This window comes from Theropithecus gelada, chromosome 6 (genome assembly GCF_003255815.1).
Source record: "Theropithecus gelada isolate Dixy chromosome 6, Tgel_1.0, whole genome shotgun sequence".
Taxonomy (NCBI): Eukaryota; Metazoa; Chordata; class Mammalia; order Primates; family Cercopithecidae; genus Theropithecus; species Theropithecus gelada.
Window position 1 is genome coordinate 126042284 of NC_037673.1, and position 26096 is coordinate 126068379.

The following is a 26096-nucleotide window of genomic DNA, read 5'->3' on the forward strand; positions in this document are numbered from 1 at the left end:
GGCACAAGTATACATATGTAACAAATCTGCACGTTGTGCACATGTACCCTAGAACTTAAAGTACAATAAAAAAAAAAATAATGAATTGGGTCAGCTTACATAGGTAGGCTCAAACTGAGACACAGCTAATAGGAAATAAGAGCAAGATTTCCTTATTAGAGCCCATTGCTTATGAAATACCCCAAGCTACACAGGACAGTTTATAGCTCTGGATAGTGATGTTCTTATTACCTTGGAATAATTTTGAAATTTATTGCAGTAACGACTGCCTGACATTTTGCAAAAGGTAGATCTTAATTTTAAAAAAAAAGATATTATTTTAATATATCACATTGCAATTAAATTTTGCTAGTGCCATTCTACAATGTTTTGACCTCTAAATATCTTCCATATAGTGTGTTAAATTATTTATTTTTATGATGTAATTTGATTCTTTTTCTTTTATTATACTTTAGGTTCTAGGGTACACGTGCACAACCTGCAGGTTTGTTACATATGTATACATGTGCCGTGTTGGTTTGCTGCACCCGTTAACTCATCATTTACATTAGGTATTTCTCCTAATGCTATCCCTCCTCCATCCTCCCACCCAACAACAGATCCCAGTGTGTGATGTTCCCCGCCCTTTGTCCAAGTGTTCTCATTGTTCAATTGCCACCTATGAGTGAGAACATGCAGTGTTTGGTTTTCTGACCTTGCGACAGTTTGCTGAGAATGGTGGTTTCCAGCTGCATCCATGTCACTACAAAGAACATGAACTCACCCTTTTTATGGCTGCATAGTATTCCATGGTGTATATGTGCCACATTTTCTTAATCCAGTCTATCATTGATGGACATTTGGGTTGGTTCCAAATGTTTGCTACTGTGAATAGTGCTGCAATAAACATATAGGTGCATGTATCTTTACAGTAGCATGATTTATAATCCTTTGGGTATATACCCAGTAATGGGATGGCTGGGTCAAATGGTATTTCTAGTTCTAGATCCTTGAGAAATCGCCACACTGTCTTCCACAATGGTTGAACTAGTTTACAGTCCCACCAACAGTGTAAAAGTGTTCCTATTTCTCCATATCCTCTCCAGCACCTGTTGTTTCCTGAATTTTTAATGATCGTCATTCTAACTGGTATGAGGTGGGATCTCATTGCAGTTTTGATTTGCATTTCTCTAATGACCAGTGATGAAGAGCATGTTTTCATGTGTCTATTGGCTGCATAAATGTCTTCCTTTGAAAAGTGTCTGTTCATATCTTTAGCCCACTTTTTGGTGGGGTTGTTTGATTTTTTTCTTATAAATTTGTTTAAGTTATTTGTATATTCTGGATGTTAGTCCTTTGTCAGATGAATAGATTGCAAAAATTTTCTCCCATTCTGTAGGTTGCCTGTTCACTCTGATGGTAGTTTCTTTTGCTGTGCAGAAGCTCTTTAGTTGAATTAGATCGCATTTGTCCATTTTGGCTTTTGTTGCAATTGCTTTGGGTGTTTTAGTCATGAAGTCCTTGCCCATGCCTATGTCCTGAATGGTATCACCTAGGTTTTCTTCTAGGGTTTTTATGGTTTTAGGTCTAACATTTAAAATTTATTCAAGATGGATTAAAGACTTAAATGTTAGACCTAAAACCATAATTTGATTCTTATAACCATTAAATGCCATAGTTATTGTCTAGTCCCATTTTACGAATCAACAATTTGAGGTCTAGAGCAGTTAAATAATAATTTGAAGTTCTTATACCTATTAACAGAGAATGCTAGATCTAAACTCAGATTGTGTCTAAATCCCAAAAAATAGAATGCACTGTAACCACTATGCTCTCCAGTGTCTTATGGAACTCAAACTTCCTTATATGCTCTATTGTCTTCTCTATGGGAAAACCCTAAGATCAGCTCTTGTATTTAAACTAATTTTATGTCTCCTATAGCACCTATACTATCAGTTTCAACCAGTATCTTAATTGATTTCTTTTGCTAAGCTCTTTGCTCTATTCATGTGATTATTTCCCACTAACCTACCTGCACAGATTTTTTTTCCTTGATCTCTGAAAATATGATTGTTTATTTGGGTTTTTACAATCTGTTTCTCAATATCCTAGGATGTTGCCTTGTTTTTAAATTACAGGTTGTGCTAATAAAGTTAAGTTTTATGTTTAAGGTGTCCAGAAATGTTCTCCTTTTTATTTTCTCTCCACTTTTATATTCCAGTCCCAAATCAGTATAGCTTGTAAAGTGTAGTAACCTAATAGATGACAGATAGCTAGCTAGAACCATAGAAAAGATCATTTACATATTTAGTCATTGATTTGACAAATATTTATTAAGTTCTAAGTACTATGCAGGCACTGTGTGAAGCACTAATAATACAGCAGGAATCAAAGACCCTGCCTCCATGGAACTTACATTTTAGTTGGAGGAAATATAAAATAAGCAAATGCATATCTAATATGTCAGTTGGTGATAATTGTTTAGAAGAAATATAAACTCAGGTAAAACAGGAAGTACTACCAAGGTAGATGGTTGGGATAGTGTTATTTCATATAAGGTGACCTGGGAAAGTTTCCTAGAGAAGGTGACATTTGTTTAGAGATCTAAAGAAAGTGGAAGAATAAGCTATGCATTTATCTTGGGAGGAATATAGCAAGAGAAAACAGAATGCAAAATGCCCTGGGATTCACTGTGGGTCATGTTTTGAGATGCCCATTACACATCCAAGGAGAAATGTAAGCAGGTCCGTGATATATATTTGGAATTCATTAAGAAGTATAAGATATTGGGGACATGATACCAAATAACAATTGGAAATGAGTTAGAAAAGTTTCAAGGACTAAGACCCAAGTCAATGCAATATTTAGAGTTTCGGAAAATGAGAAAGAAAAAACAAAATTCTGAAGTATGTTGAGGTAGGAATATAACCAAAGCAAATTAAGATCCTGGAGGCAATGTGAGGAGGACATTTCTCAAAGAGAGACTGATCAGCTGTGTCAAAAGCTGAAGACTTAAATGTAAAACCTAAAACTGTAAAAGCCCTGGAAAACAACCTAGGCAATACTTGTCTGTACTATTTTTTGCCCATAGGAATGGGCAAAGATTTCATGACAAAGATTCCAAAAGCAATTTCAGCAAAAACAAAATTTGATAAATGGGATCTAATTAAACTTAAGAGCTCTGCACAGCAAAAGAAACCATCAATAGAGTAAAGAGACAACCTTAAGAATGGGAGGAACTTAAACAAATTTAAAAGGAAAAACCGACTCCATTAAAAAGTGGGCAAAGAACATGAACAGACACTTTCCAAAAGACATGCAGCCAACAAACATATTAAAAAAAAGTCAGTAACACTGATCATTGGATAAATACATATCAAAACGACAATGAGATAACATCTCATACCAGTCAGAATGGCTATTACTAGAAAATAAAAAAATAACAGATGCTGGTGAGGTTGCAGAGAAAGGGGAAGACTTATACACTGTTAATGGGAGTGTAAATTAGTTCCACCATTGGAAAGCAGTGTGGCAATTCCTCAAAGAGCTAAAAACATAACTACCCATAACTACCATTCAACCCAGCAATCCCATTACTGGGTATATACCCAAAGCAATATAAATCATTCCACTATAAAGACACATGCATGTGAATGTTCACTGCAGCACTGTTCACAATAGCAAAGACATAGAATTAACCTAAACGCCCACTAGTGACAGGTTGGATAAAGAAAATGTGGTACATGTACACTATGGAATACTATACAGCAATAAAAAAGAACGAGATCATGTCTTTTGCAGGAACATGGATGGAGGTGAAGGCCATTATCCTTAGCAAACTAATGCAGGAACAGAAAACCAAATACTGTTTGTTCTCACTTATAATTGGGAGCTAAATAATAAGAACTCATGAACACAAAGAAGGGAAAATAGACACTGGGGCCTACTGAAGACTGGAGGGTGGGAGGAGGGAGAGGATCAGAAAAAATAGCTGTTGAGTACTAGGCTTAGTACGTGGGGGATGAAATCATCTGTACAACAAACCCCTGTGACATTGAGTTTAGCTATATAGCAAACCTGTAATGTACCCCTGAACTTAGAATTAAAGTATAAAACAAATTTTTTTTTAAAACTGAAGACAAGTGGAGCAAAATAAAGGCTGAGATTAGACGGTTGATATTTTTTCCCAAAGGGTTTGACACACCATTATTTGAAGCTATATGGGAATGCCTGAATATATAATGTGTCAGGAAGTATAACTTAAAAATATAGCAGAAAATAGTTCTAACTGTGGAAGACTGAAAATAGTTTGCACTACGTAATGACATTTCAGTCAATGGACCACATATACAACAATGGTCTTATAAGATTATAATCTGTATTTTTACTGTAACATTTCTATGTTTAGATGTACAAATACTTAGGATTGTTTTACAGTTGCCTAAAATATACAGTACAGTAACATGCCATACAGGTTTGTAGCTTAGAAACAATGGGATACACCATATAGCCCAGGTGTATAGTAGGCTATCATCTAGGCTTGTGTAAGTACACTCTACAATGGTCACACAGTGACTACATTGCTTAATGACACATTTCTCAAAATGTATTTCCATCATTAAGCAAAGCATGACTGTAGTTCTGCTACATACATATACACCGTCAATTGGCTCTATGTGGAGTCACCATACCTGCCAATCTGTCATTTAAGTGCTATACAAAACAAATCTCCTGTATAGTAAGCTCCTTCACATTATCAAAGTTGTCAGCCCTTTTGTCATTGTATCTCTAGCATCCAAATAAGTGTTCAATAAATACTTGGTGAATGAATAAGTGAATCAATTGAATAATGTGGTACTGATTCTAAATTTTTCACTCATGTAAAACACTTGAGTCTCAGAAATATATCAAGATAACATGATAACCTTTTAGAATATTAATGCAATAACTACATAAAAGCCTACTTATGCTATTGGGCAGGTAGCTTGTTTCACAGCTTATTCATAATTCAATTAGGCATCCTTATGGCATCCTTATGACCAGCTTATTTCTAATCAACTACAAATAAACATCAAGCTTTGTAGTGTGAGCGTTCATAGCAACCTTCAACATGTGTGTTTCAGGCAGAATCTTAAAAACAAGGTAACTCTGAATCTGACAAAGGCAGTTGGGCCATAGCCTCTAAATTAGATGTTTCTCTTCCATACTTATAAACAGATATTTAAATACAAACACTGGAGGCTCAGCATTATGCAATAATTAATGATATAAATTTACCCTTAGGATAACAACTTACATCTGCAAAATGTTTAAAGGCACAGATGTAGAGATTCTGGTGAAAAATCATGATCGCAGGCAATAATAGCTCACTCTTCTGCATTAATTTGCAGAATTAATGGCTGACTTCTTGGATGGCCTTGTTCCTGACTCCTAGGCAATTGGTGCCTGGTACCTTCAGGCCATCTGGCATCTTGTGGGTGAGCCAGCTCCAACTGCATCAAGTCATTGTAATAGCTTCCTGAAATTACTTAGCCTGGCTGAAATACAGAGGTATGGAAGGACTTTTCCTTAGAACTAGTGAGAAGTGGCCCCGTAGGAGTTAACCTTTTTTTGAAAAAGAAGGAAATGTGATAAAATTGAAGACCTCCAGGAAACTTAAGATCCTGTCTTTGTGAACTAGGCACACTATGAATTGCATATGTATTAAATAGATAGAAAAGTTTATAGTATAACTGAATCATATAATGACCTTAAATATTGACATAGAAAGTTCCAGTTTTACGTTTCTCCTGTATCTACTTTATTCATCCAAGTTTGTAGGACTCTCTCAAACTTCTCCTTGAAGCCAATGCACAGACTGGAATTGAAATAAAGTAATGGCAAAAAAACACAATTATGTTTGCACCAACCTAATATTATGAAAAACTGTAGAAGGCCTAGACTCTGTAATTTGGCATTGCAAAATTCCGGAGGCAACAAGAATTTGGATTTTAAAAAGGCTTAACATGAAATAGTTGGAGGACATAAACTGCATGATTTAAGACTTACAAAGCTGCAGTAATGAAGACAATGTGGTGTTGACGAAAGGAGAGACTTAACTCCTCAGTGGAACACCATAGAGAGTCCAATTATAGACTCTCACATATGTGTACAATTGATTTCAACAAAAGTAACAAGGCAGTTGAATGGGTAAAGAAAAGCTTTTCAACAAATTGTGCTGGAATAATTGGATATTCATCTTTTAATATTACATTATATCATAAGATAAAATTAACCCTAAATGTATTATAGACCTAAATGTGGAATCTACAAAACTATAAAACTTCAGGGAAAAATGTAGAGGAAATATTTTTTTAATAGGACACCAGGAGTATGAACCATAAAAGAAAAACAAAACAGAAAATTATTGTTTGAAATGTATCAAAATAAATTATTTTATGTTAGGAAAACTCTGTTAAGACAATGAAAAGGTAAGCCACAGAATGGGTGAAAATATTTATAATAGGCATATCTGACAAAGGATTGTTGTCCAAAATATATAATCCCTGTAATAGTAATAAAAGACCAAGCAATACAATTAAATGGGCAAAACATTTCAACAGACAATTCAGAAATGAAGATATGCAGATAGCAAACAAACTCCTTAAAAGATGTTTAACATCTTTCATATTGTATCAAAAAATGCAAATTAAAACCATAAAGACCTACATTTGCATATACATTGCAATGTCTTAAGTTTAAAGAATTGAAAACACTAAATTGTTCCTGATAATACAGAGCAATCAGAATTCACATACCGCTACTGGTAATATAGTATAGTCACTTTGGGAAATTTTTAGGTGTTTTTAGGTGTTTTTTGTTTGCTTGTTTGTTTTTGTTGTTGTTGTTTATCACTTAACCTTTCACCTCTTATGTGATCCAAACTTTCCACTCCTAGATACAAAAATATACTCTGCATGATCTCTTTAAATTTATTGAGACTCGTTTATAATCTGTCCAGGTGAATGTACTATATGCATTTGACAGAATGCATTTCCACAGTTGGTAGTGTTTCATAAATATTAATTAGGTCAAAGTTATTAATAGAGTTATACAAATAATCTTTTATTATGTGTATAGATGTTCTTATAATTACTAAAGTGGGGAATTTAAATATCCTACTGTGACTGTGCAGCTGTCTGCTCCCTTCAATTGTGTCAGATTTTGATTCATACCTCATAAAGCTTTATTGCAAGACACTAATACAGTTATTATTGTTATGTCTTCTTGATGCATTATGTCTTCTTATTGCATTTCTTTTCATTATGAAAATGTCTTCTTTATCACTGGTAGAAGTATAACTTATTTATATTGAAGTTTATTATATCTGATATTAATCTGATTGTGTTTATTTTTTGCATGGTATAATATTATGCTTTTATTTAGTTTAAATGTATCCATGTACTATTTCAAGTAAGTTTCTTGTAGTAAGCATGTAGTTAAGTCTTGATTTTAATCTGTTTTAAAAATTATAACCTTTTAATTGAGGTAGGTGTTTCATTAATGTTTAATCATTGATTAAACAATGTATTTGAATTTAGGTCTTGATTTTATAATTTATTTTTTAACTCTTTATTTCCCTCAGATCCCCATTAGTTTACTTTTATGTTATTTGAATTCTCTTTAGGATCCTACTTTATCTATTACATTTTTAGCTATAATCCTTTACCTCTTTAAGAGACCTGATCTGGGTCTAGGTCTGGGATCACACATCTTTATTTAAAGGGCCAGATAGTAAATATATTAGGCTTGTCAGCAGCGGAGCCTATGTTGCAACTCAAATCTGCTGCTCTAGCTCAAATCAGCCACAGATAATATGTAAGTGGATGAGCAAGACAGGTGGCCAGTCTCCGGGCCATAGTTTGCCAAACTCACCTCTACGGATTAAAATAGAAACCCTCAATTTTTCTGAATCTATTTAGAGTTATTATAGTACTATTTCATTTGGAATTATTGGAATATGCAACCACGTACGTGCATTTAGACTTCCTCATTCAGTTTTTCTGTACTACGGTCATTTTATATATATATATAAAGAGAGAGAGAGAGAGAGAGAGAGAGAGGGAGAGAAGGCATCTGTGTACATTGTAGACCATACAATAAAATTGTATACATTCTACTTTATATACATTGCATGTATTTTAAGGATTAAGAATGTAAAAATAGTCTTTCACTTTTAGCTTGATATTTACCCTTTCCATTGTTCTTCATAACTTCCTGAAGATAGGAGTTTTCCTTTGGTTTCATTTTCCTTCTCCATGTCTTTTAGTTGGGTTGCTAGTGACAAAATTCTCTTAATTTTCTTTCACCTGAAAATTTTCATTTCACCTTAATTTTTGAAATATATTTTCACTAGATATAAAATTATAGGTTGACTTTTTCTTTTTCTTTTACCATCTCAGAAACATTCCTCTATCTTCTCTTCTCCATAGTTTAAGATGAGAAATATATAGCCCTTGGATTGTCATTTCCCTGTAAGTAATCTGTTGTTTCTTCCTGTTTGTGTGCAAGATATTCTCCTTATCTTCGGTTTTCAGAAGCTTGACTATAATGTGTCTACATATGCTTTACTGCATATTTATCCCATTGGAGGATTGTTGAACTTACTAATTTTGTAAATCTCTGCCTTTTCTCAAATTTGGAAAGAAGTTTTTAGGAATCATTCCTTTAAATACTTTCCTACCTCTCCATCCTCTCCTAAGAATAGGTACACACATTAAGTTTTTTGATATAATCTCAGAGCTTTCTGTAAATCTTTCAGATTTTTCAATATTTTCCCTTTCTCCTTCAGAGTGGGTAGTTTCCTTTAAACTATTTTCAAGCTTACTGAATTTTTATTATTTCCATCCTGCTCAAATCCATTCAGTCAACTTTTAATTTTACATATTGTATTTTTCACATCTAAAGTGAAAGTTTCAATTTACTTTTTTTAAACTTTTCTCTTGAGATATCTTTTCATTTATTACAAGTAAATTTCCATTACCTCACTAGGTATATTCATAGAGTCAGTTTCAAATTTTATGAAAATTGTAACACATGTGTCATCTCAGGTTTGAATTGTTTATTTACATTTTTAAAGAAAGGGTTGCATTTTGCTATTCTACATATGCCAGTGATTTTTACTTCTATACTAGAAATGTTGGTGTTATATTGTAGAGCAAGCATGAGCAAACTATGGCTTAAAGTTTTACTGGAACACAGTGACACACATTTTTTCATTAATTTTCTATGGCTGCACTCAAGCTACAATGGCAGTGTTGAATAGTTGCAACAGAGACCACCTGGCCAAGAAGCCTAAAATATATACTATTTGGCAATTTACAGAAAGAGTTTGCTGACCCCTGTTGTAGAGGCTCTGGATTCTGTATATTCCTTAAAAGACTGTTTTTTGTTTTCACAGGCAATTACATTAATTAGATGTAAACTGGAAATTTTGTCTCATCTATTGTAGGCAGTAGCTCATATCTTAGATCAATTCGTTTTTCTCTTATCTGTGCTATTTGTAGGGTGTGTTGTGTATGTATGGGTCAGGTGCCAAGGGAAGACTTAAGCTCCTCTGATTCTATTCCCTGTGGGATTCTCCCTTCAGTTTATGGCAGCCTTGACCACCTCAGTTTCTGTCTTCATGACTCTATAAGATGATATGTTTTTCCCAGTTGGCACCTAATGTCAGGACACAATAGTGGGCATCTGTCAGGTTAAAGTTGCAAAGATGATGAACTAACCTTGTGCCAGTTTTTTCAGTTCCCCTCAAAAGTGTGCCTGTTGAATGCAATCACTTTCACAATTGCCATACACAAAAAATAAAATACGTAGGAATACAGCCAACCAGGGAGGTGAAAGATCTCTACATGCAGAAATAGAAAATACTGCTCAAAGTAATCAGAGGTGACACAAATGGAAAAACATTCCATGATCATGTATAGGAAGAATCAGTATTGTTAAAATGGCCATACTGCCCAAAGCAATTTATAGATTCACTGCTATTCCTATTAAACTACCATTGATATTCTTCACAGAATTAGAAAACCTATTTTAAAAGTCATATATAAACAGAAACAAGCCCAAATAGCCAAGGCAATCAAGCAAAAAGAAGAAAGCTGGAGGCATCATGTTACCTGACTTCAAACTATACTCCAGGGCTACATTAATAAAAACAACACGATACTGGGACAAAACAGACACATAGACCAATGGAACAGAAGGGAAAACTCAGGAATAAGGTTGCACACCTACAACTATCTGATCTTTGACAGACCTGTTCAATAAATGGTACTGGGATAACTTACTAGCCATATGCAGAAGATTGCAACTGGACCCCTTTTTAGGCCACACACAAAAATTAACTCAAGATGGATTAGATACTTACATGTAAAACCCAAAACTATAAAAAACCTTGGAAGACAAACTAGGCAATACCATTCTGGACATAGGAACAAGCAAAGGTTTCATGACAAAGACTCCAAAAGCAATTGCACCAAAAGCAAAAGAAAAAGAGAGAGAGAGAGAGAGAGGGAGGGAGGGAGGGAGGGAGGGAGGGGATCTAATTAAACTAAAGAGCTTCTGCACAGCAAAAGAAACTATCAAGTTTCCACCAAGAGTGGACAGACAGCCTACAGAGTGGTAGAAGACTTTTGCAAACTGTGAATCTAACAAAGATCTAATATCTAGCATCAATAGCAAACTTAAGTTTACAAGCAAAAAACAAGCAACCCCAATAAAAGGTGGGCAAAGGACGTTAACAGACACTTTTCAAAAGAAGACATACATGCAGCCAACAATCATATGAACATCGCTAATCACTAGAGAAATGCAAATCAAAACCACAATGTAATACCATCTCACACTAGTCAGAATGGCTACTATTAAAATGTCAAAAAATAACAGATGCTAATGAGATGTGGAGAAAAGGGAACACTTACACACTGTTGATGGAAGTGTAAATTAGTTCAACCATTGTGGAAAACAGTGGGGCAATTCCTCAAAGAGCTAAAAACAGAAATAGCATTTGACCAGCAATCCTATTACTGGGTATATACCCAAAGGAATTATAAGTTATTCTGTTACAAAGACACATGCATGCATATATTTACTGCAGCACTATTCACAATGGCAAAGACATCGAATGAACCTCAACATTCATCAGTGATAGATTAGATAAAGAAAATGTGGAATGTATACACCATGGAATACTATGCAGCCTTAAAAAATGAGATAATGTCCTTTGCAGCAACATGGATGGAACTGGAGCCATTATTATTAGCAAACTAATGCAGGAACAGAAAACCAAATGCCACATGTTCTCACTTACAAGTTAGAGCTAAATGATAGGAACTTGTGGACACAGAAGGGAACAACACACATTGGAGCCAATTAGAAGGTAGAGTCTAGGAGGAGGGAGAGGATCAGCAAAAATATGTAATGGGTACTAGGCTTACTACCTGGGTGATGAAATAATCTGTACATCATACCCCCATGACACAAGTTTAGGTATAACAAACCTGCACATGTACCCCTGAACTTAAAAGTGAAATTTATGTATTTATTTATTGAGACAGTTTTGCTCTGTTGCCCAGGTTGGAGTGCAGTGGCACCACCTCAGCTCACTGCAACCTCCAGCTCCCAGGTTCAAGCAATTCTCCTTCTCAGCCTCCTGAGTAGCTGAAATTACAGGCACCTGCCACCACATCCGGTTAATTTTTGTATTTTTAGTAGAAACAAGGTATTACCATGTTGGCTAGGCTGGTCTCAAACTCCTGACCTCAGGTGATCCACCTGCCCCGGCCTCCCAAAGTTCTGGGATTACAGACATGAGCCACCGTGCCTGGCCAAAAGTTAAATTTAAAACAAAAAGTGTGTTGCCTTGGTTCACTCTCCAGAGCCTTCAGGAAGTTGTTTTTTGTATTCTGTTCACAGTTTATAGTTGATACCTACAAGAGGGTTGGTTTTTTGAGAAATTAATCTACAGTTCCAGAAGGAGAAGCTTTTTATCTTAATTCTGTATCATTTTTCTTTAAAATTTTAAAATAGGCTCTTCCTTCTTTTTATTGTTTTCTTTTCTTTGGGGGCCTCCATTATATAGATATTAACAGTTCTCCTTTCTTTTAATTTCTTCTTATTCCCTTTCTTTATCACTTCCTGATGTAACTATGAAAGAGTCCCTTGCAGCTTGCTGCTTCATTCATTGACTGTCCATGGGTTACATTTCCCTTTCTATGCCTATCACTTTACTTCCGCCAGTAGCTATGTATGTGGAGTGGAGGAGGTGAAAGAGAGAATGTCGACTTATTCAGCTGGCAGTGGCCAAATCTTCTCTGTTAAAGGATCAAGTTTCTAGGATGTAAATGAGCTAGATTTCTAACATTTCTTCCTACTAAAAGAAGGTTTATAATTAATGTTTAAATCCAATAAGTGTTACATTGTGTAGTCAATGTTTATTAAGATTTATCCTCATTTTTATCAGTCTCTTTGCTTACCATTGCTTTTCAGTCCTTTCTTATAAGGTCATATTTCTTCTTCTTAAAAGCATCATTGAGAAGCACCTTTGGGGCAGATCTGTAGAAGGTAAACACTCAGTGTTTGTTTCATTGAAAGGGCCCTTATTTAACCTTCAAACCTAAATAAAATTTTAGCTGAGTTCAGGAGTGTAGATTGACAGATTTTTTTTTCTCTTTTTTGCTTCTTTGAATATATCATAACTTCACCTCCTTACACTGGTATCTAGATATCATCTTTGCCATGTGCCTAATCTGAAGAGAAAACTTGCCATATTTGACATTTATTATGATATTTGCTATAGATTTTCTTAGATGCCCTTGAATTATAAAGAAAATAATTTCAATGACTAGTTTGCTAAGATTTTTAAGTGAATGTTAAACTGCGTCACGTATTTGGTATCCACAGATATAAAAATCATAGATTTTAAGTTATTGATGTGCCCAAGTACATTAATTAAATTCCTAATATCAAACTTACCTATATTCTGAGGAAGAAAACCTAATTTGGTCATGGCTAGATTCAGCCTGTTAAAATTTGTTTAGCATATTCAGATCTTATAAATGAAGTAGATCACTATTTTTACTTTCTTTTAAAATCCCCCTCTAGTTTGGATATCATAGTGTTTAGAAGTTGTACAGGAACATGGATAGAGCTGTAGGCTATTATCCTCAGCAAATTAACACTGGGACAAAAAAAAAAAAAAAAAACACACACACATACACAAATAACTGCCGGGCACAGAGGCTCACGTCTGTAATCCCAGCACTTTGGGCGGCCGAGGCGGGCGGATCAACTGAGGTCAGGAGTTCAAGACCAGCCTGGCCAACTTGGTGAAACCCGTCTCTACTACAAATACAAAAATTAGCCTGGCATGGTGGCAGGTGCCTGTAATGCCAGGTACTTGGGAGGCTGAGGCAGGAGAATTGCTTGAACCCGGGAGGCAGAGGTTGTATTGAGCCAAGATCATCGTGCTACTGCACTCCAGCCTGGGTGACAAGAGTGAGACTCTGTCTCAAAAACGACAAAAACAACAACAAACCAATTACCACATGTTCTCACTTACAAGTGGGAGCTAAACAAAAACTTATGAACACAGAGAAGGAAACAACAGACACTGGGGCCTACTTGAGCGGGGAGGGTGGTGGGAGGGAAAGGAGCAGAAAAGATAACAATTGGGTACTGGGCTTAATATCTGGGTGATGAAATAATCTGTACAATAAACCTCTGTGAAACATGTTTACCTATGTAACAAATCTTCATATGTACCACTAATCCTAAAATAAAAGTTAAAAAGAAGTGATGCCCTCTTTTTCTGTTCTCTAGAAAGTTTCTGTGTTTTGAGAATCTACATTCCTTCAAAGAGTGTTAGCGTTTGGACAGGTGTATTCTTTGTGGGAAGATTTTTAACAGGCATACCTATTCTGTGGTTCTAGAATTGTTCACCTTTTCTATTTCTTCTTGATTTCACTTTAGTAAATTTTAAGTTTCTATTTTTCAATTTCATATAGTTTTCAAGTGTACTGGCATAGATTTAATTATAATGTCTATTTTCTGTTTGAACTGTTATCTGTTATGCCCTTATTTGTTATTCCTAATAGTATTTATTTTTGCCTTCTCTTTTTGCTTAATTTTCAATTATATTAGTCTTTATAAAGAACTAGAGTTCAGCTTTATTTTCCCTTTTGAGTCTTTGTTTCCTATTTTAGTACTGTCTCATACACACACACACTCACACAAAGTTATTCTAATTATAATAAAGTTCTGTTATTAGAAAAGAATGTTTCTAAAATTTTATTTTATATCTGAATTACCTTTGCAATCTGTCAAGTTATTGAAAATGTATTTCAGACAGTAATGCAGGGAAAAGAAAGTAGTTATATGTCCAAGGATTAATTATTACTTCAATGCATATGTAGTTAAAATTGTCTTATTTTAACATAAATTTCAGAACATCTTAATGGAACTATTTGTTGTAAAAGACAGGCATGGGTACAGGTTAGCTTTGAAGATAAATTTTATAAGATTTGTACAGGACAATTAACCTTCCATTTCAATACATAGTACATTTATGTAACATTTAAAAAGCCTATTTGAGATAAACATCCAAGTACATATTATATTCTTTCAATAAACTCTTTTTGTTATAGAAGCATAACAAAGGAATATTGTATTATTTTTATTAGTTTACTAGAAAATGCTGGGTTGTGCATCTCTGTTGTAGATTCCTATGCCAAGCATTTTAAGTTATAGATATTTTCTTAACTGATTTATTAAGTGGTTTCAGCAACTAAGTTGAAAAAAATATTTTACTCTTGCCTGTGTAACATATGGACAGTGTGTGGTTCTAATGTAATACCGCAATTCCCCATTCTGCCCTTTAGAAAGGGCTTGCTATTATGTACCTCTAATGTGACATATCTGAGGTATTCCACTTTTCAAGGTGAAAACCGTACATACTATTTCTGCAACATTTTATCGCCTTGTGGCCGTTTGGTTTGAACTTCTAAATCTTTGTTACTTTTAAGACTGAGGCTGTAATTTATTTACCATAAGATTCCTAGACCTGCAGAACAGAAAGGATAAAAAACATCTCTGAGAGAGATTTTATTCTACGTGACCATGCTTATCTTGAAAAGCTGCCAAGTTTGCTTGTGTGCTCTGAGTGTCTCAAGTAGGAATCAATTAGAGTACCTGCTGTTTCAAATAGCAGCAGATAATGGTGGAAGAACAGAATGTAGACTACCAACAACGTTCAACAAGCAAGCATTATTCCAAAACTACAGTGTAGATTTGCTTTTTCAGTTCAGTATGCATTGGTTAACCAATGAACTTGAATAAATTAATTAGTTATGTGATAACTAAGTTTTATTAAATGCAAGTAAAGAAAAATTCTTCTTTGAAATTTTCTTCTAAAGAAAATTCAACATTTGACCCTGTAATTATCAAACATCCTTGATAGACAGTTCCTAGATGGGTGAAAAATTTTTGGAATCAAAAATGCTCAGGTTAGACATCTGATAATTGAAATATTCTTAAATGTCTCCACAAAAGTACATGAAAAACATTTGACCTCTTTGCCTATTTTCAAGAGTTTAAAATTTTACAAAGGGGCAATATGATTTATAGGCATTCTTTACAATAATTTTCTAGATGAATTTTTGGTAAATGCTATGGGCAGTTAGAAGCACACTAGTTAAGCTAAACCATATCCTAAATATAATAAGATATATTTGTGTGACATATTTTGAAGCTGGAAAAAAGGTCACAGAAAATAAAATAAGGTAAATTAAATATATCTCACTCTCTCCATAGACTATTGAATTTTAAAAGCTACAAACAGTTCAGAAATCTAAAGTATAGGAAAATAATATGTTGGAATTTGCAACAAAGTAAGTATTAGAGCAATTAAATATTAAACATATTGAAAAATATATGTTTCAAATAGGCATGTCACAATTTAAATATATTTTTCAAATATATTTAATAGATTTGGGTCATAAGTTAACTTTAATTTTGCTGTGATTTTTAGTCTGCTTTGAACACCAACACCAGAATAAGTTTCCCAAAATAACCTATTATCTTATCAATCTGCTGCTGGTCAACTGCTAAATGGCTTATTTTTCCCTACAAACATAAAGTCCCTAGTCTTTCCTGACTCTTCTGTCTTTTCAACCTTGTTTTTTGCTACTCTCCCCCATGATATCCCTACTCCCCATTGCACCAGTCTGCTCACCTTTTCATAACTATGCTTTTCCCATTTCTACTTGTTCTGTCTTTATTGACCTGTTCTCCTCCACCCTCTTCTCCCAATGTCTGGATAGGTAGTAATACAGTCATCTTCGCTATGGATTTAATACTCAACTCATTCTTTTTTCTTTTTTGAGACAGTCTCACCCTGTCACCCAGGCTGGAGTGCAGTGGCGCTGTCTCAGCGCACTGCAACCTCTGCCTCCTGGGTTCATGCAATTCTCATTCCTCAGCCTCCTGAGTAGCTGGGATTACAGGTGTGCACCACCACACTCAGCTAATTTTTTAAGTCACTTTTAAATGTCCTTTATGGATTTCATATTTCTGCACAATTGTTAACAATATTTTTGAGTCTAAAAAATGTCAACCACCTTACAGAAATAGAAAGTCTTTATTAATGTGTGTGTTGGCCTCCCCTTATCTGTCTGTGAGCTGACCACAATCATAGCTGTGTCTGAGGTTTTTGACAATTTTTCTATTACATTTCCTCAGAGTTCTCTTTGCTTATTGTTGCCATGTTTCAGCTGCCTTATCCCAGTATTTTTTAATCCCTTTAACATATCCCTAGAAAACTTTCATTGTGTTCTGAAGATGTAAAAATCCTTCATATTGAGGTAAAAAGTATTGATAACAATTTACTGAAACATACACACTAAGACTATATTGTGTCAGGGGTCAAGACTGTATAATGAATTAATAAAGTACTAACCATGACATTTAAGCATAAAATCAGAGCATAAGTGGGAACAGACTTTAGGGCAGCAGACAATGAATTTATAACACAAAAACAAACACTTATTCTTCCAGCTGGTCCATGTGTCATAGTATAAATGATTATTTCTGTCTTAAGTTTTTCTGTTGTATCTTGTGTAACCATATGTGTTTTATTTAAGGAGGTTTTAAAAGATTTAACTTTAGTAAACAGATTTTTCTATCATTATGTATCAATCTTCCCATCACTATAAATGAGCCCTATACTATTTCAATTACAGGTTTAATATTTTAAGTACCAAAAGCATATTTTCCTTCAAATAATTTTTGTTGTTTTACCAAAATAGCTTTCTTAACAGTGATTGGCTTCACTTAAAAAAATGTGATACCTTCCCCTTATAGTGTGCCTTTGTTTTCAGCATGTTATTTGCACAGGATTATGGTGCAAGGTAGAAGGTGAGAAAGAATGCAAAACCAAACTAGACCCACCAATGGATGGAACTGACTGTGACCCTGGTAAGGTAAGTCATTTGTGTTGTCTGAATTTAATAAGTATACTAGGTGAAACTTGAGAAACTTGCTTAGCACTGATGGAATTATTTCAGTATATACAAAAATATTAGTATTTCATCAATTTTAACATTTATACTTTATAAAATCTGTGGTTGTTTTGTTAATATCAATGTGGTGGGTTTTATTTTATTTGTTGTTGATTATGAAAATGTTGAGAGTCATATATATACATTAATATAGCAAAAATGTGAACTTTTTTTACTTTTTAAACAGAAGTAAATTAAGCACAAATAATAGCATAAATGGTAAAATTTCTCATCGCCGATGAATCCTTTCAAGTATAAAATCATTGACTTAGAAGAGCAACTGAGTATTTTTTCCTTGTCAATATAATAATCATCCATAAAATATTCCTGTTGACATTTGGAGATTGGTAAATATTTGGCTGTCTGTGTAGTTTAACGTACTTCATAAGACTTTAAAAATTTATTAGTATACATTTCCAGATCAAAATAACTGCTGTTAAAAATTAATTTTCCTTTGAGGAATATGAAGAAGATGGATTTCATATGCATTTAATAATTATGGTTAACATAATCAAAAGATAACAGATCAATAGTTTACATAATTTTCTAATTTGCATACTGTGATGGGAAAGTAGAATTGTTATCACTGTACTCAATTGCAAGATCAGAAAGCTTGCCTCTGAAGTGCATGAATGTGTATTACATTTGAAAATAAATAGCAACACAAAGAACCTATAGATTGCTTATGGTGAAATACTTGAAGAAAACATGAAATTATGTGGAATTTTATTTTAAAAACATTGATTTGAAAAATGGACAGAAATGAAGGTATTCAACTTCTAGAAAATCATCTGAAGAAAGTACACACACAGACGCACATATATACATATACACATGCACACAAAGATGCTTAGGTAAGGATGCAGTTTGTAATGGAGAGAAATGAGAAACAATAAAAATATTCATTAGGAGATGAACGGTCACAATGTAGTTGTTAAAAAATGAGGGAGATACCTATGTTCTAACCTGAAGAGATCTATAAGACATGGCTGTTGGTTGATAGGCATGTCAGAAATATTGATACTTTATAATATGATTTGACATTTAAGGAAAACACAGTTTGTATACACACACACAAGCACACACACACAGAAGTATATATTTTCAAACTCATAAAATTAGCTAGGCATGGTGGCGCAGGCCTGTAATTCCAGCTACTCAGAAGGCTGAGGTGGAAGGATTGCTTGAGCCCGGAAGGCAGAGGTTGCCGTGAGCCGAGACCGCACCATTGCACTCCTGCCTGAGCGACAGAGCCAGACCTTGTTTCAAAGACAGAAAAAAAAAAAAAAAAAGAAAAAGAAAATATAAACACAAAACTCCAAAGTGTAACTAGAAGTTACCTCTTAGGAGGGAAGTAGAATTGATGGCTGGGAGTATATCGATGAGATGGGTGAATATAACTTTTCTGCAGACATTTCTGGATTGTTTGACATAAGCATCCAGTCATTTATTACTTCTATGATTTCTTTAATAAGAAAAATGTACAAATTGTTTACATCCCAACTATTTTTGAAAAAAAAAACTAGAAATATTTTATCACTATATATTATCAGTAAGAAACTGATTCCTTAGAGGGAATTTCTGTGAAATATCAGTTAATTGTTTACAGACTGTTCCAAATATTTCCTATAAGCTTAAACAAAGCATCAGAATTTGGGTCTGTTTTATTTTTTAAATATATACACAAAAGTACAAGAACCTGTGTATATCAAGCAAGCCTCCTGATATTGTGCTGAGTAATTTATTGCTTGAATCATAAAACTTTGCACCAGCAATCATTTTTATCATCCCTGAAACACAAAAGCAGTAATATTAAGACATAACCAAACATGAGTCCTCAAATATCATATAACTTGTTCATCTTTAGTTTTTTAGCAATATAAAAATCTCTTTACTTTTATGATCTGCACCTTCAATATTTTTCTGCTATGATTTTTTCCCTTGTATGTATAAACATAATTTGCCTTCTTGAAATCTTCAAAATAAACTTATTTTGGCAGTTAAAACTGTAATTACTAAACAAAAGTAAAATGTTTTGTTTTCCTATAATTGTGTTAATGATACTCTCTTAGAGGTTCTGTAATGCTTTGTATTTTGAAATAACTAATGAACCTCTCAGTTTTCCAGGCCTCGTGGGCTTCTTCAAATACTCATCTCTTCCAGCTCTTGTAGAAGCCATCGTGAAAATAACTTCCAGCACTCTGCCATTGTGTGCAGGAGTGCTAAAATATTTGAATGCTTGCAACCTCGCACTAAACATTGCTAGTTCAGTACATTGCTATCCAAGAGACAAAGCTTGGGATTTTGCAATTGATAACACTCTAGTGATATTAATCAAATTGTATAAATCTAGTTAATCTAAGAGTATATAATTACATCTGAGAAGGTGCTTACAGAATTTTATACTTCTGAATGATTTTTAACAAAGAGGTTTATATACTTTTTATGGACAGCATATTGCAAATTGAAAACAACTTGTTTTCTTCTCTTTTTATATTTTTTATATAATTTTCATATTTTGCAACTTACAAATATCAATGTGTGGGTATTTACATTTCACAGAGATTAGTGGGCAAAATGATTTATTAAAAAATAATAAATGTATATATTTTACTTTCAGTACTTGCTAGGAATGAAAAGAGGGGAAAAAGACATTAAATACCAATTTACTAGAACTTTAGACTGTTTGGAAGGATTCTTTGTAATGTATTTTAGTTATTTATTTTCCCAAATTGAGATTTTTGAAATTGCCATCATAATTTATTATTGGAAACAATGAAGACTGTAATATCCTAACATATCACAATGTGCATATGTACACAGCTTTTTGCCTTCCTTCCTCCTCTTCTCTTTTCCACAATATATGTACAAGATTTGATCAGAGGCTAATCAGTTTCCTTTGACATCTTCACAGACCCCTTTCAAAAGTGTGTTTTCAAGAACTTCCTAGACATGTCCACATAAAAATTTGGAAGTATAGAACTATAATTAGTCTGTTAAGTCATGCACTGTCCTCAGGTGGTCTATATTACATAATTCCTTAGTACTTTTATAAATCAGACTGAATTAATAGATAAGACAATTTTTTAGTGTTTTCAACAATACATAACTTATTTTTTGAGGCTAAAAAATGCAAATGTTGTATGAAACAAATCATGCTGCTCTCCGTAATAACCCTAATGATATTTATGGAAAGCATCATTAGGATTATTTTACATATCTTATATAACATACTGTATAATAAACAAAACATTTAACACTTTCCTCATTGTTGAAGCACAGAGCCATATAGAAGACACAAAAGCAGATACCCTCTAGTTTCATCCAGACATCTGATTATCTGCAAGGTGACAAACTTTAAATGTTATGCTATACTTTCTTCAAATTTCACTGATCTGTGTATGCAAATTGCTTTGCATATCTGTGTCCATTTCTCTTCATCTGCCAGATGTGTTACAGTTTAAATGATGTACAAATCTAGGTCCCAGTCCTTTCCAGAATATTTTAGTCTGCTGTGAACTCTAGCCCAGTCTTTCAATGCCAGCTTGCTGCTAAATGGCCAACGAGGTATGATATGCACTCTGGGAAACATAAACACCCTTAAAGTAGGCTAAAACAATGTGACCAATTGAAGTTTGACGACTTTCACATTGGATTTTTTTTTTTTCATGAATGGCATAACATTTTTAAGTCCTTAAAACAAGTAAGTAATGTAGAAGTTTTCACATGGTTTGTTTCTCCTTTTCCAATTTTTAAACTGCATCTTTGTACAAAACCCAAATTTATTTAATGAGAGCCTTAGCATATTGATATTCTCTGAGTTGTTGATGTTTATTTTGTTTTACAAGTTTAGATTAAAATCTTTTTGAATCTAAAAGAGGTTGAATTTAAATGTTGACATTATTAGAGAAAATCTACGGGGACTAATCATTGTATTGCCTATAAAAGTAAAGCATTAATGGAGCCTACACAAAACTATGTAGTGTAGTCTTCTTAATTCTCTTTTCTAAAAATAGCAATAAAAATATTTTCACAGTAAATTATAAAAACAGATGAATAAATATCAGAATGAACAGAATTTTGCTTAGAATTCTGAAAGTATTAACATAGTGATACTTATAACTCTATTATTATTATAGTTAGCACTTATTAAATCCTTAGTAAGGGCTATACATTGTGTTTAATGCTTCATTCAACTCCTAAATAAACTGATAGGTAAATATGATTATCATTCACATTTTAGAAATAAGCAAGCTGAAAATCAGAGCATTTCTGTAATTTCCTCAAAATCCTTTGTAAATTGTGTTGCCATTAAGTGTAGAAGTTCCTTTAGGGCTAGGAGGATCAACTTACTCAACCACATCATTATACAATCACTAATCTAAATGCTTGTAATCATACTTATTATTCTCAGTATGATTTTGTTACTTTTACCATGTTTGCTATGACCATCATCTATTTGATTTTCAGGAATGAGGAGAAATTTTAATAACCTGTTCCCCAAATTCTAGCAACCATTCCTGGGTGACCATCAGCAATCTCTCTCACTGCTTTTGTTTTCAGTGAATGAAAAAATAAAATAAAAATAAAAAAGAATGACTACACTCCTTTCTCTTATTCCAGTTATCTTTACCAGTTAATAGATACTAAGTAAAGTACAGAATAATTGGCATGAAATGACAGAATTTCAGCATCTAATTGCCCACGTCTTTCAAACCAACTTGCTATAATGTTAATGGTTGAACTTGATGGGAATTCTTTCAGGGAAAAATAAAAATTAAAAAAAAAAAAACAAGCATAAAGGAAAGTGCTAAAATCAAACAGTATTTTTGAAAAATTGCAAAGTTAAAAAAGTACCGAGTCACTGACATTTCATATAAAAATTACTAAATTTGCTAAAAATGTCTGCTCTGATGTAGGACATTTATTTCTTGTTTCCATTCTTATTACTCTGATTTTTTTGTCCTTTTTAAATTATTATCTGTTTCTTAAATGTGCTGAATTTTCTTTCCTGGTTGTGCAACCTCAGATTCCCTACCCACTACCCTATCTCCATCACAAGAACTGAATTCTTAGTACTATAATAACAAATATTTGTGCACTGCTTTCCTGACAAGACTGTATCTGTGAGAATTGGGCAATTATATTACTATGACAAAAAAACAAGCGCCAACTTACTTTTGGTCTTTCCTAATTCCCCGTGTTTGTGGCTCTAGTAGACCTGATTTAATTGCAATTCCAGTGACATTATAGGCCAGAGAATGATTTTCAGTTGTGCCCTGATTTGTTCACCTAAGACATAACTTTTGGAATAGTGGTGTAAGGCTGGAGAATGTACCAGCAGGACCTCAGCACCTGAACATCTGGCCGGAGAGTGGAGCCTGTGGAGTCCTTGTAGCCGAACCTGCAGTGCTGGGATCAGCAGTCGAGAGCGCAAATGTCCTGGGTAAACTCAAAGTTCCTGGTTGGGGGAGGGCATTTCTTCAAGTTTGGAATGCAAAGGTTTTACTGACAAAGCATGTTGGAAAGCAAAAGAAGCCCCTCAAACTCTACTCACGTTGGAAAACAGAAAAGTCCTTCAAATTATTTATTTTAAATAAAAACTGCCTTTAAGAAGAAAATAAAGACCAACCCTTCTAAGAATAAATAATGAAAGCTACAAAAGGTTATTTCTTGAGTAAATCTATAAAATATTTCAATAAACAGGGAGATGTGTATTAGAAAAATTATGTGAACATTTACAGGAACTGGGAGAAGAGCAGAAGGATGATAAGAAAGAGAATGAGAACAAAATTAATGACAGCAAGAGCTAAGACTAATGAAAAACAGAAACATGCTAAGCACAGGTACAGACAGGAATTATTATGGGATCAGCTTGTTAAACCCCATTATTCCTAGAGGAATTCTAGGAAAGTGTGAGAAAGTCATTCCAGCTTGTGAGCTTTAAACTATTGGTGTAGAGGTCACATGCAGTTTTAAATAATTTATATGAACTTATTTAAAAACATCTCCTTAATAATTCTAAGAACCAGATTTCTTAATGGGCATTTGAAGGCTATATTCCCCTCAGTCTCTGCCCTTTACTCCAATTTATCATTTTCATGGCAAGTGGGCTTTTATTCCTCATGTATTGTGGAAGGTATATTGATGAAGGATTAGAAAATGTATATAGTCGGCCGGGCGCGGTGGCTCAAGCCTGTAATCCCAGCACTTTGGGAGGCCGAGACGGGTGGATCACGAGGTCAGAAGATCGAGACCATCCTGGCGAACACGGTGAAACCCCGTCTCTACTAAAAAATACAAAAAACTAGCCGGGCGAGATGGCGGGCGCCTGTAGTCCCAGTTACTTGGGAGGCTGAGGCAGGAGAATGGCGTAAACCCGGGAGGCGGAGCTTGCAGTGAGCTGAGATCTGGCCACTGCACTCCAGCCCGGGCGACAGAGCGAGACTCCATCTCAAAAAAAAAAAAAAAAAAAAAAAAAAAAAAAAAGAAAATGTATATAGTCAAAGAAATAAATATATCTTGCTACTACTAACATTTAATGTGTCCAAGTCTTCAAAAGTAAATATAATATAAAGGGTTATATATTATTAATATAGTGGCTTTTAATTTAAAAACTGGGTAGTTAACATAAAAAATGTAAAACTGATTATTTGTACTTTCTTTTCTAGGCTAGGTTCTGAAGCAAGGGATTGTAATGGTCCCAGAAAACAATACAGAATATGTGAGAATCCACCTTGTCCTGCAGGTTTGCCTGGATTCAGAGACTGGCAATGTCAGGCGTATAGTGTTAGAACTTCCTCCCCAAAGCATGTACTTCAGTGGCAAGCTGTCCTGGATGAAGGTATGACCAACCAGATCACCACCATCTTTGTTAACTAGATTTCTAGGTTTGCCAAGTGTTTTTACAATAGTCAGATTATTGTACATATTATCTTCAAAATATTTCTGAACTTTAATTTTTTCTACCTGTACTGACATATAATAACCACAAGCACTGACAAAAATATATTTTAAAAATATGAGGCGCTGTTACCCCATACCTATTAGAAAAATGAAAATAAAAAGCAGTGAGAGCACTAACGCTGGTGAGGATGAGGAGAAACTGGATTTCTCAGGCATTGCTTGATGGGATTGTAAAATCGTGCAGCCACTTTGGAAAATATAGTTTGACAGTTTTGTGAATAACTAAATGTACACTAACAATATAGAAATCATACTTCTGAGTGATGGAATACTCCTCAGCACTAAAGAGGAGCAAACTATTAATACATGCAACATCCTGATAGATCTCAGAGCATTATGCTGAGTGAAAAATGCCAACCTCAAAAGGTCCCATGCTATATGATTTCATGTGATAATATTCTTGAAATGATAAAATTACAGAGATGGAAAACAAATTTGTACAAATTAGTGGTTGCCAGGGATTAGGCATGGTGGTGGGGAGAGGGATGGGTATTACTATAAAGAGGTAGCATGAGGAAGATCTTTGTGCTGATGAATAGTTTCAGACCTTGATTGCGGCAGTGGTTGCACAAATCTACAAATGTGATAAAATGGTGTAGAACTATACACACACAGGTACCAATGCCAGTTTCCTGGGTTTGCTGTGGTTCTAGAGTTACTAAGGTATAACCATGGAGGGGAAACTGAGTGAAAGGTATGTGGGAACTCTCTGTACTATGTCTGCAAGTTACTCTAAATATTTGATTATTTCAAAATAAGAATTTTAAGAAAACTGTATGCTGCCTTATTAGTTAAGAATGATATGCCAAGCTAGTTGACTCACATCTATAATCTCACCATTTTGGGAGGCCAAGGCAAGCAGATTGCTTGAGGTCAAGAGTTTGTAACTGGCCTGGGCAATATGTCAAAACCCTGTCTCTACCAAAAATACAGAAAAAGAAAATTGGCTGGGTGTTGTGGCATGTACCAGCTACTCAGGAAGCTGAGGCAAACCTCGAGGCAGAGGTAACAGTGAGCCAAAATGGTGCCACTTTACTCTAGCCTGGGTAAAGTTGCACCTGTATCAAAAAAAAAATGATAATACTTGCCCGTGGTGAGTGGGCTATGGGTGTGGACTGAGTTGCAGTTACCAAAAGTGGTGACAGATTATCTGATTTCATTGTTTATGATGCCACTAGTCTCTCTTTTCTCCCCTTAGTCAATTTGAACTTTGCTTTCCATCATTCCAATTACATTCTTCTCAATAACCTAAACTCCATTGGCTGTCCATTTCAGTGCCCCCATCTGATGAAACCCTTTTCTCAGAATAGCACCTACATATAAGCAGTAATGGAAACAGCCAAACAATGGGGCAGATTATTCCACTACTAGTGGTGGTGGGAGGAAATATAGCAGCCATCAGATTGATTACCTCCTTATTTTCTGCTATCAAAACACGTTAGCCTAACTTAGGATACTTCATCCGCTTTCTGCTATATGGCAGAATTTTAATTCCTTCTTTCCAAGGCCAGTCTCTCCAGTTGTGGCCTTGATACCATCCCCATCTTCCCTTTTCAG

At 34.4% G+C, this 26096-nt stretch overlaps 1 protein-coding gene across 1 annotated transcript in view; it reads left to right on the forward strand.

The window, feature by feature from the left end:
• ADAMTS19 (ADAM metallopeptidase with thrombospondin type 1 motif 19) overlaps positions 1–26096 on the forward strand; it is a 287425-nt gene that overhangs the window by 166911 nt on the left and 94418 nt on the right. The window contains exons 11-13 of the mRNA XM_025388260.1: positions 17394–17495; positions 22889–23019; positions 24245–24417. Of these exons, the coding sequence (XP_025244045.1) occupies positions 17394–17495; positions 22889–23019; positions 24245–24417 (406 nt within the window). The remainder of the gene's footprint in view (positions 1–17393; positions 17496–22888; positions 23020–24244; positions 24418–26096) is intronic.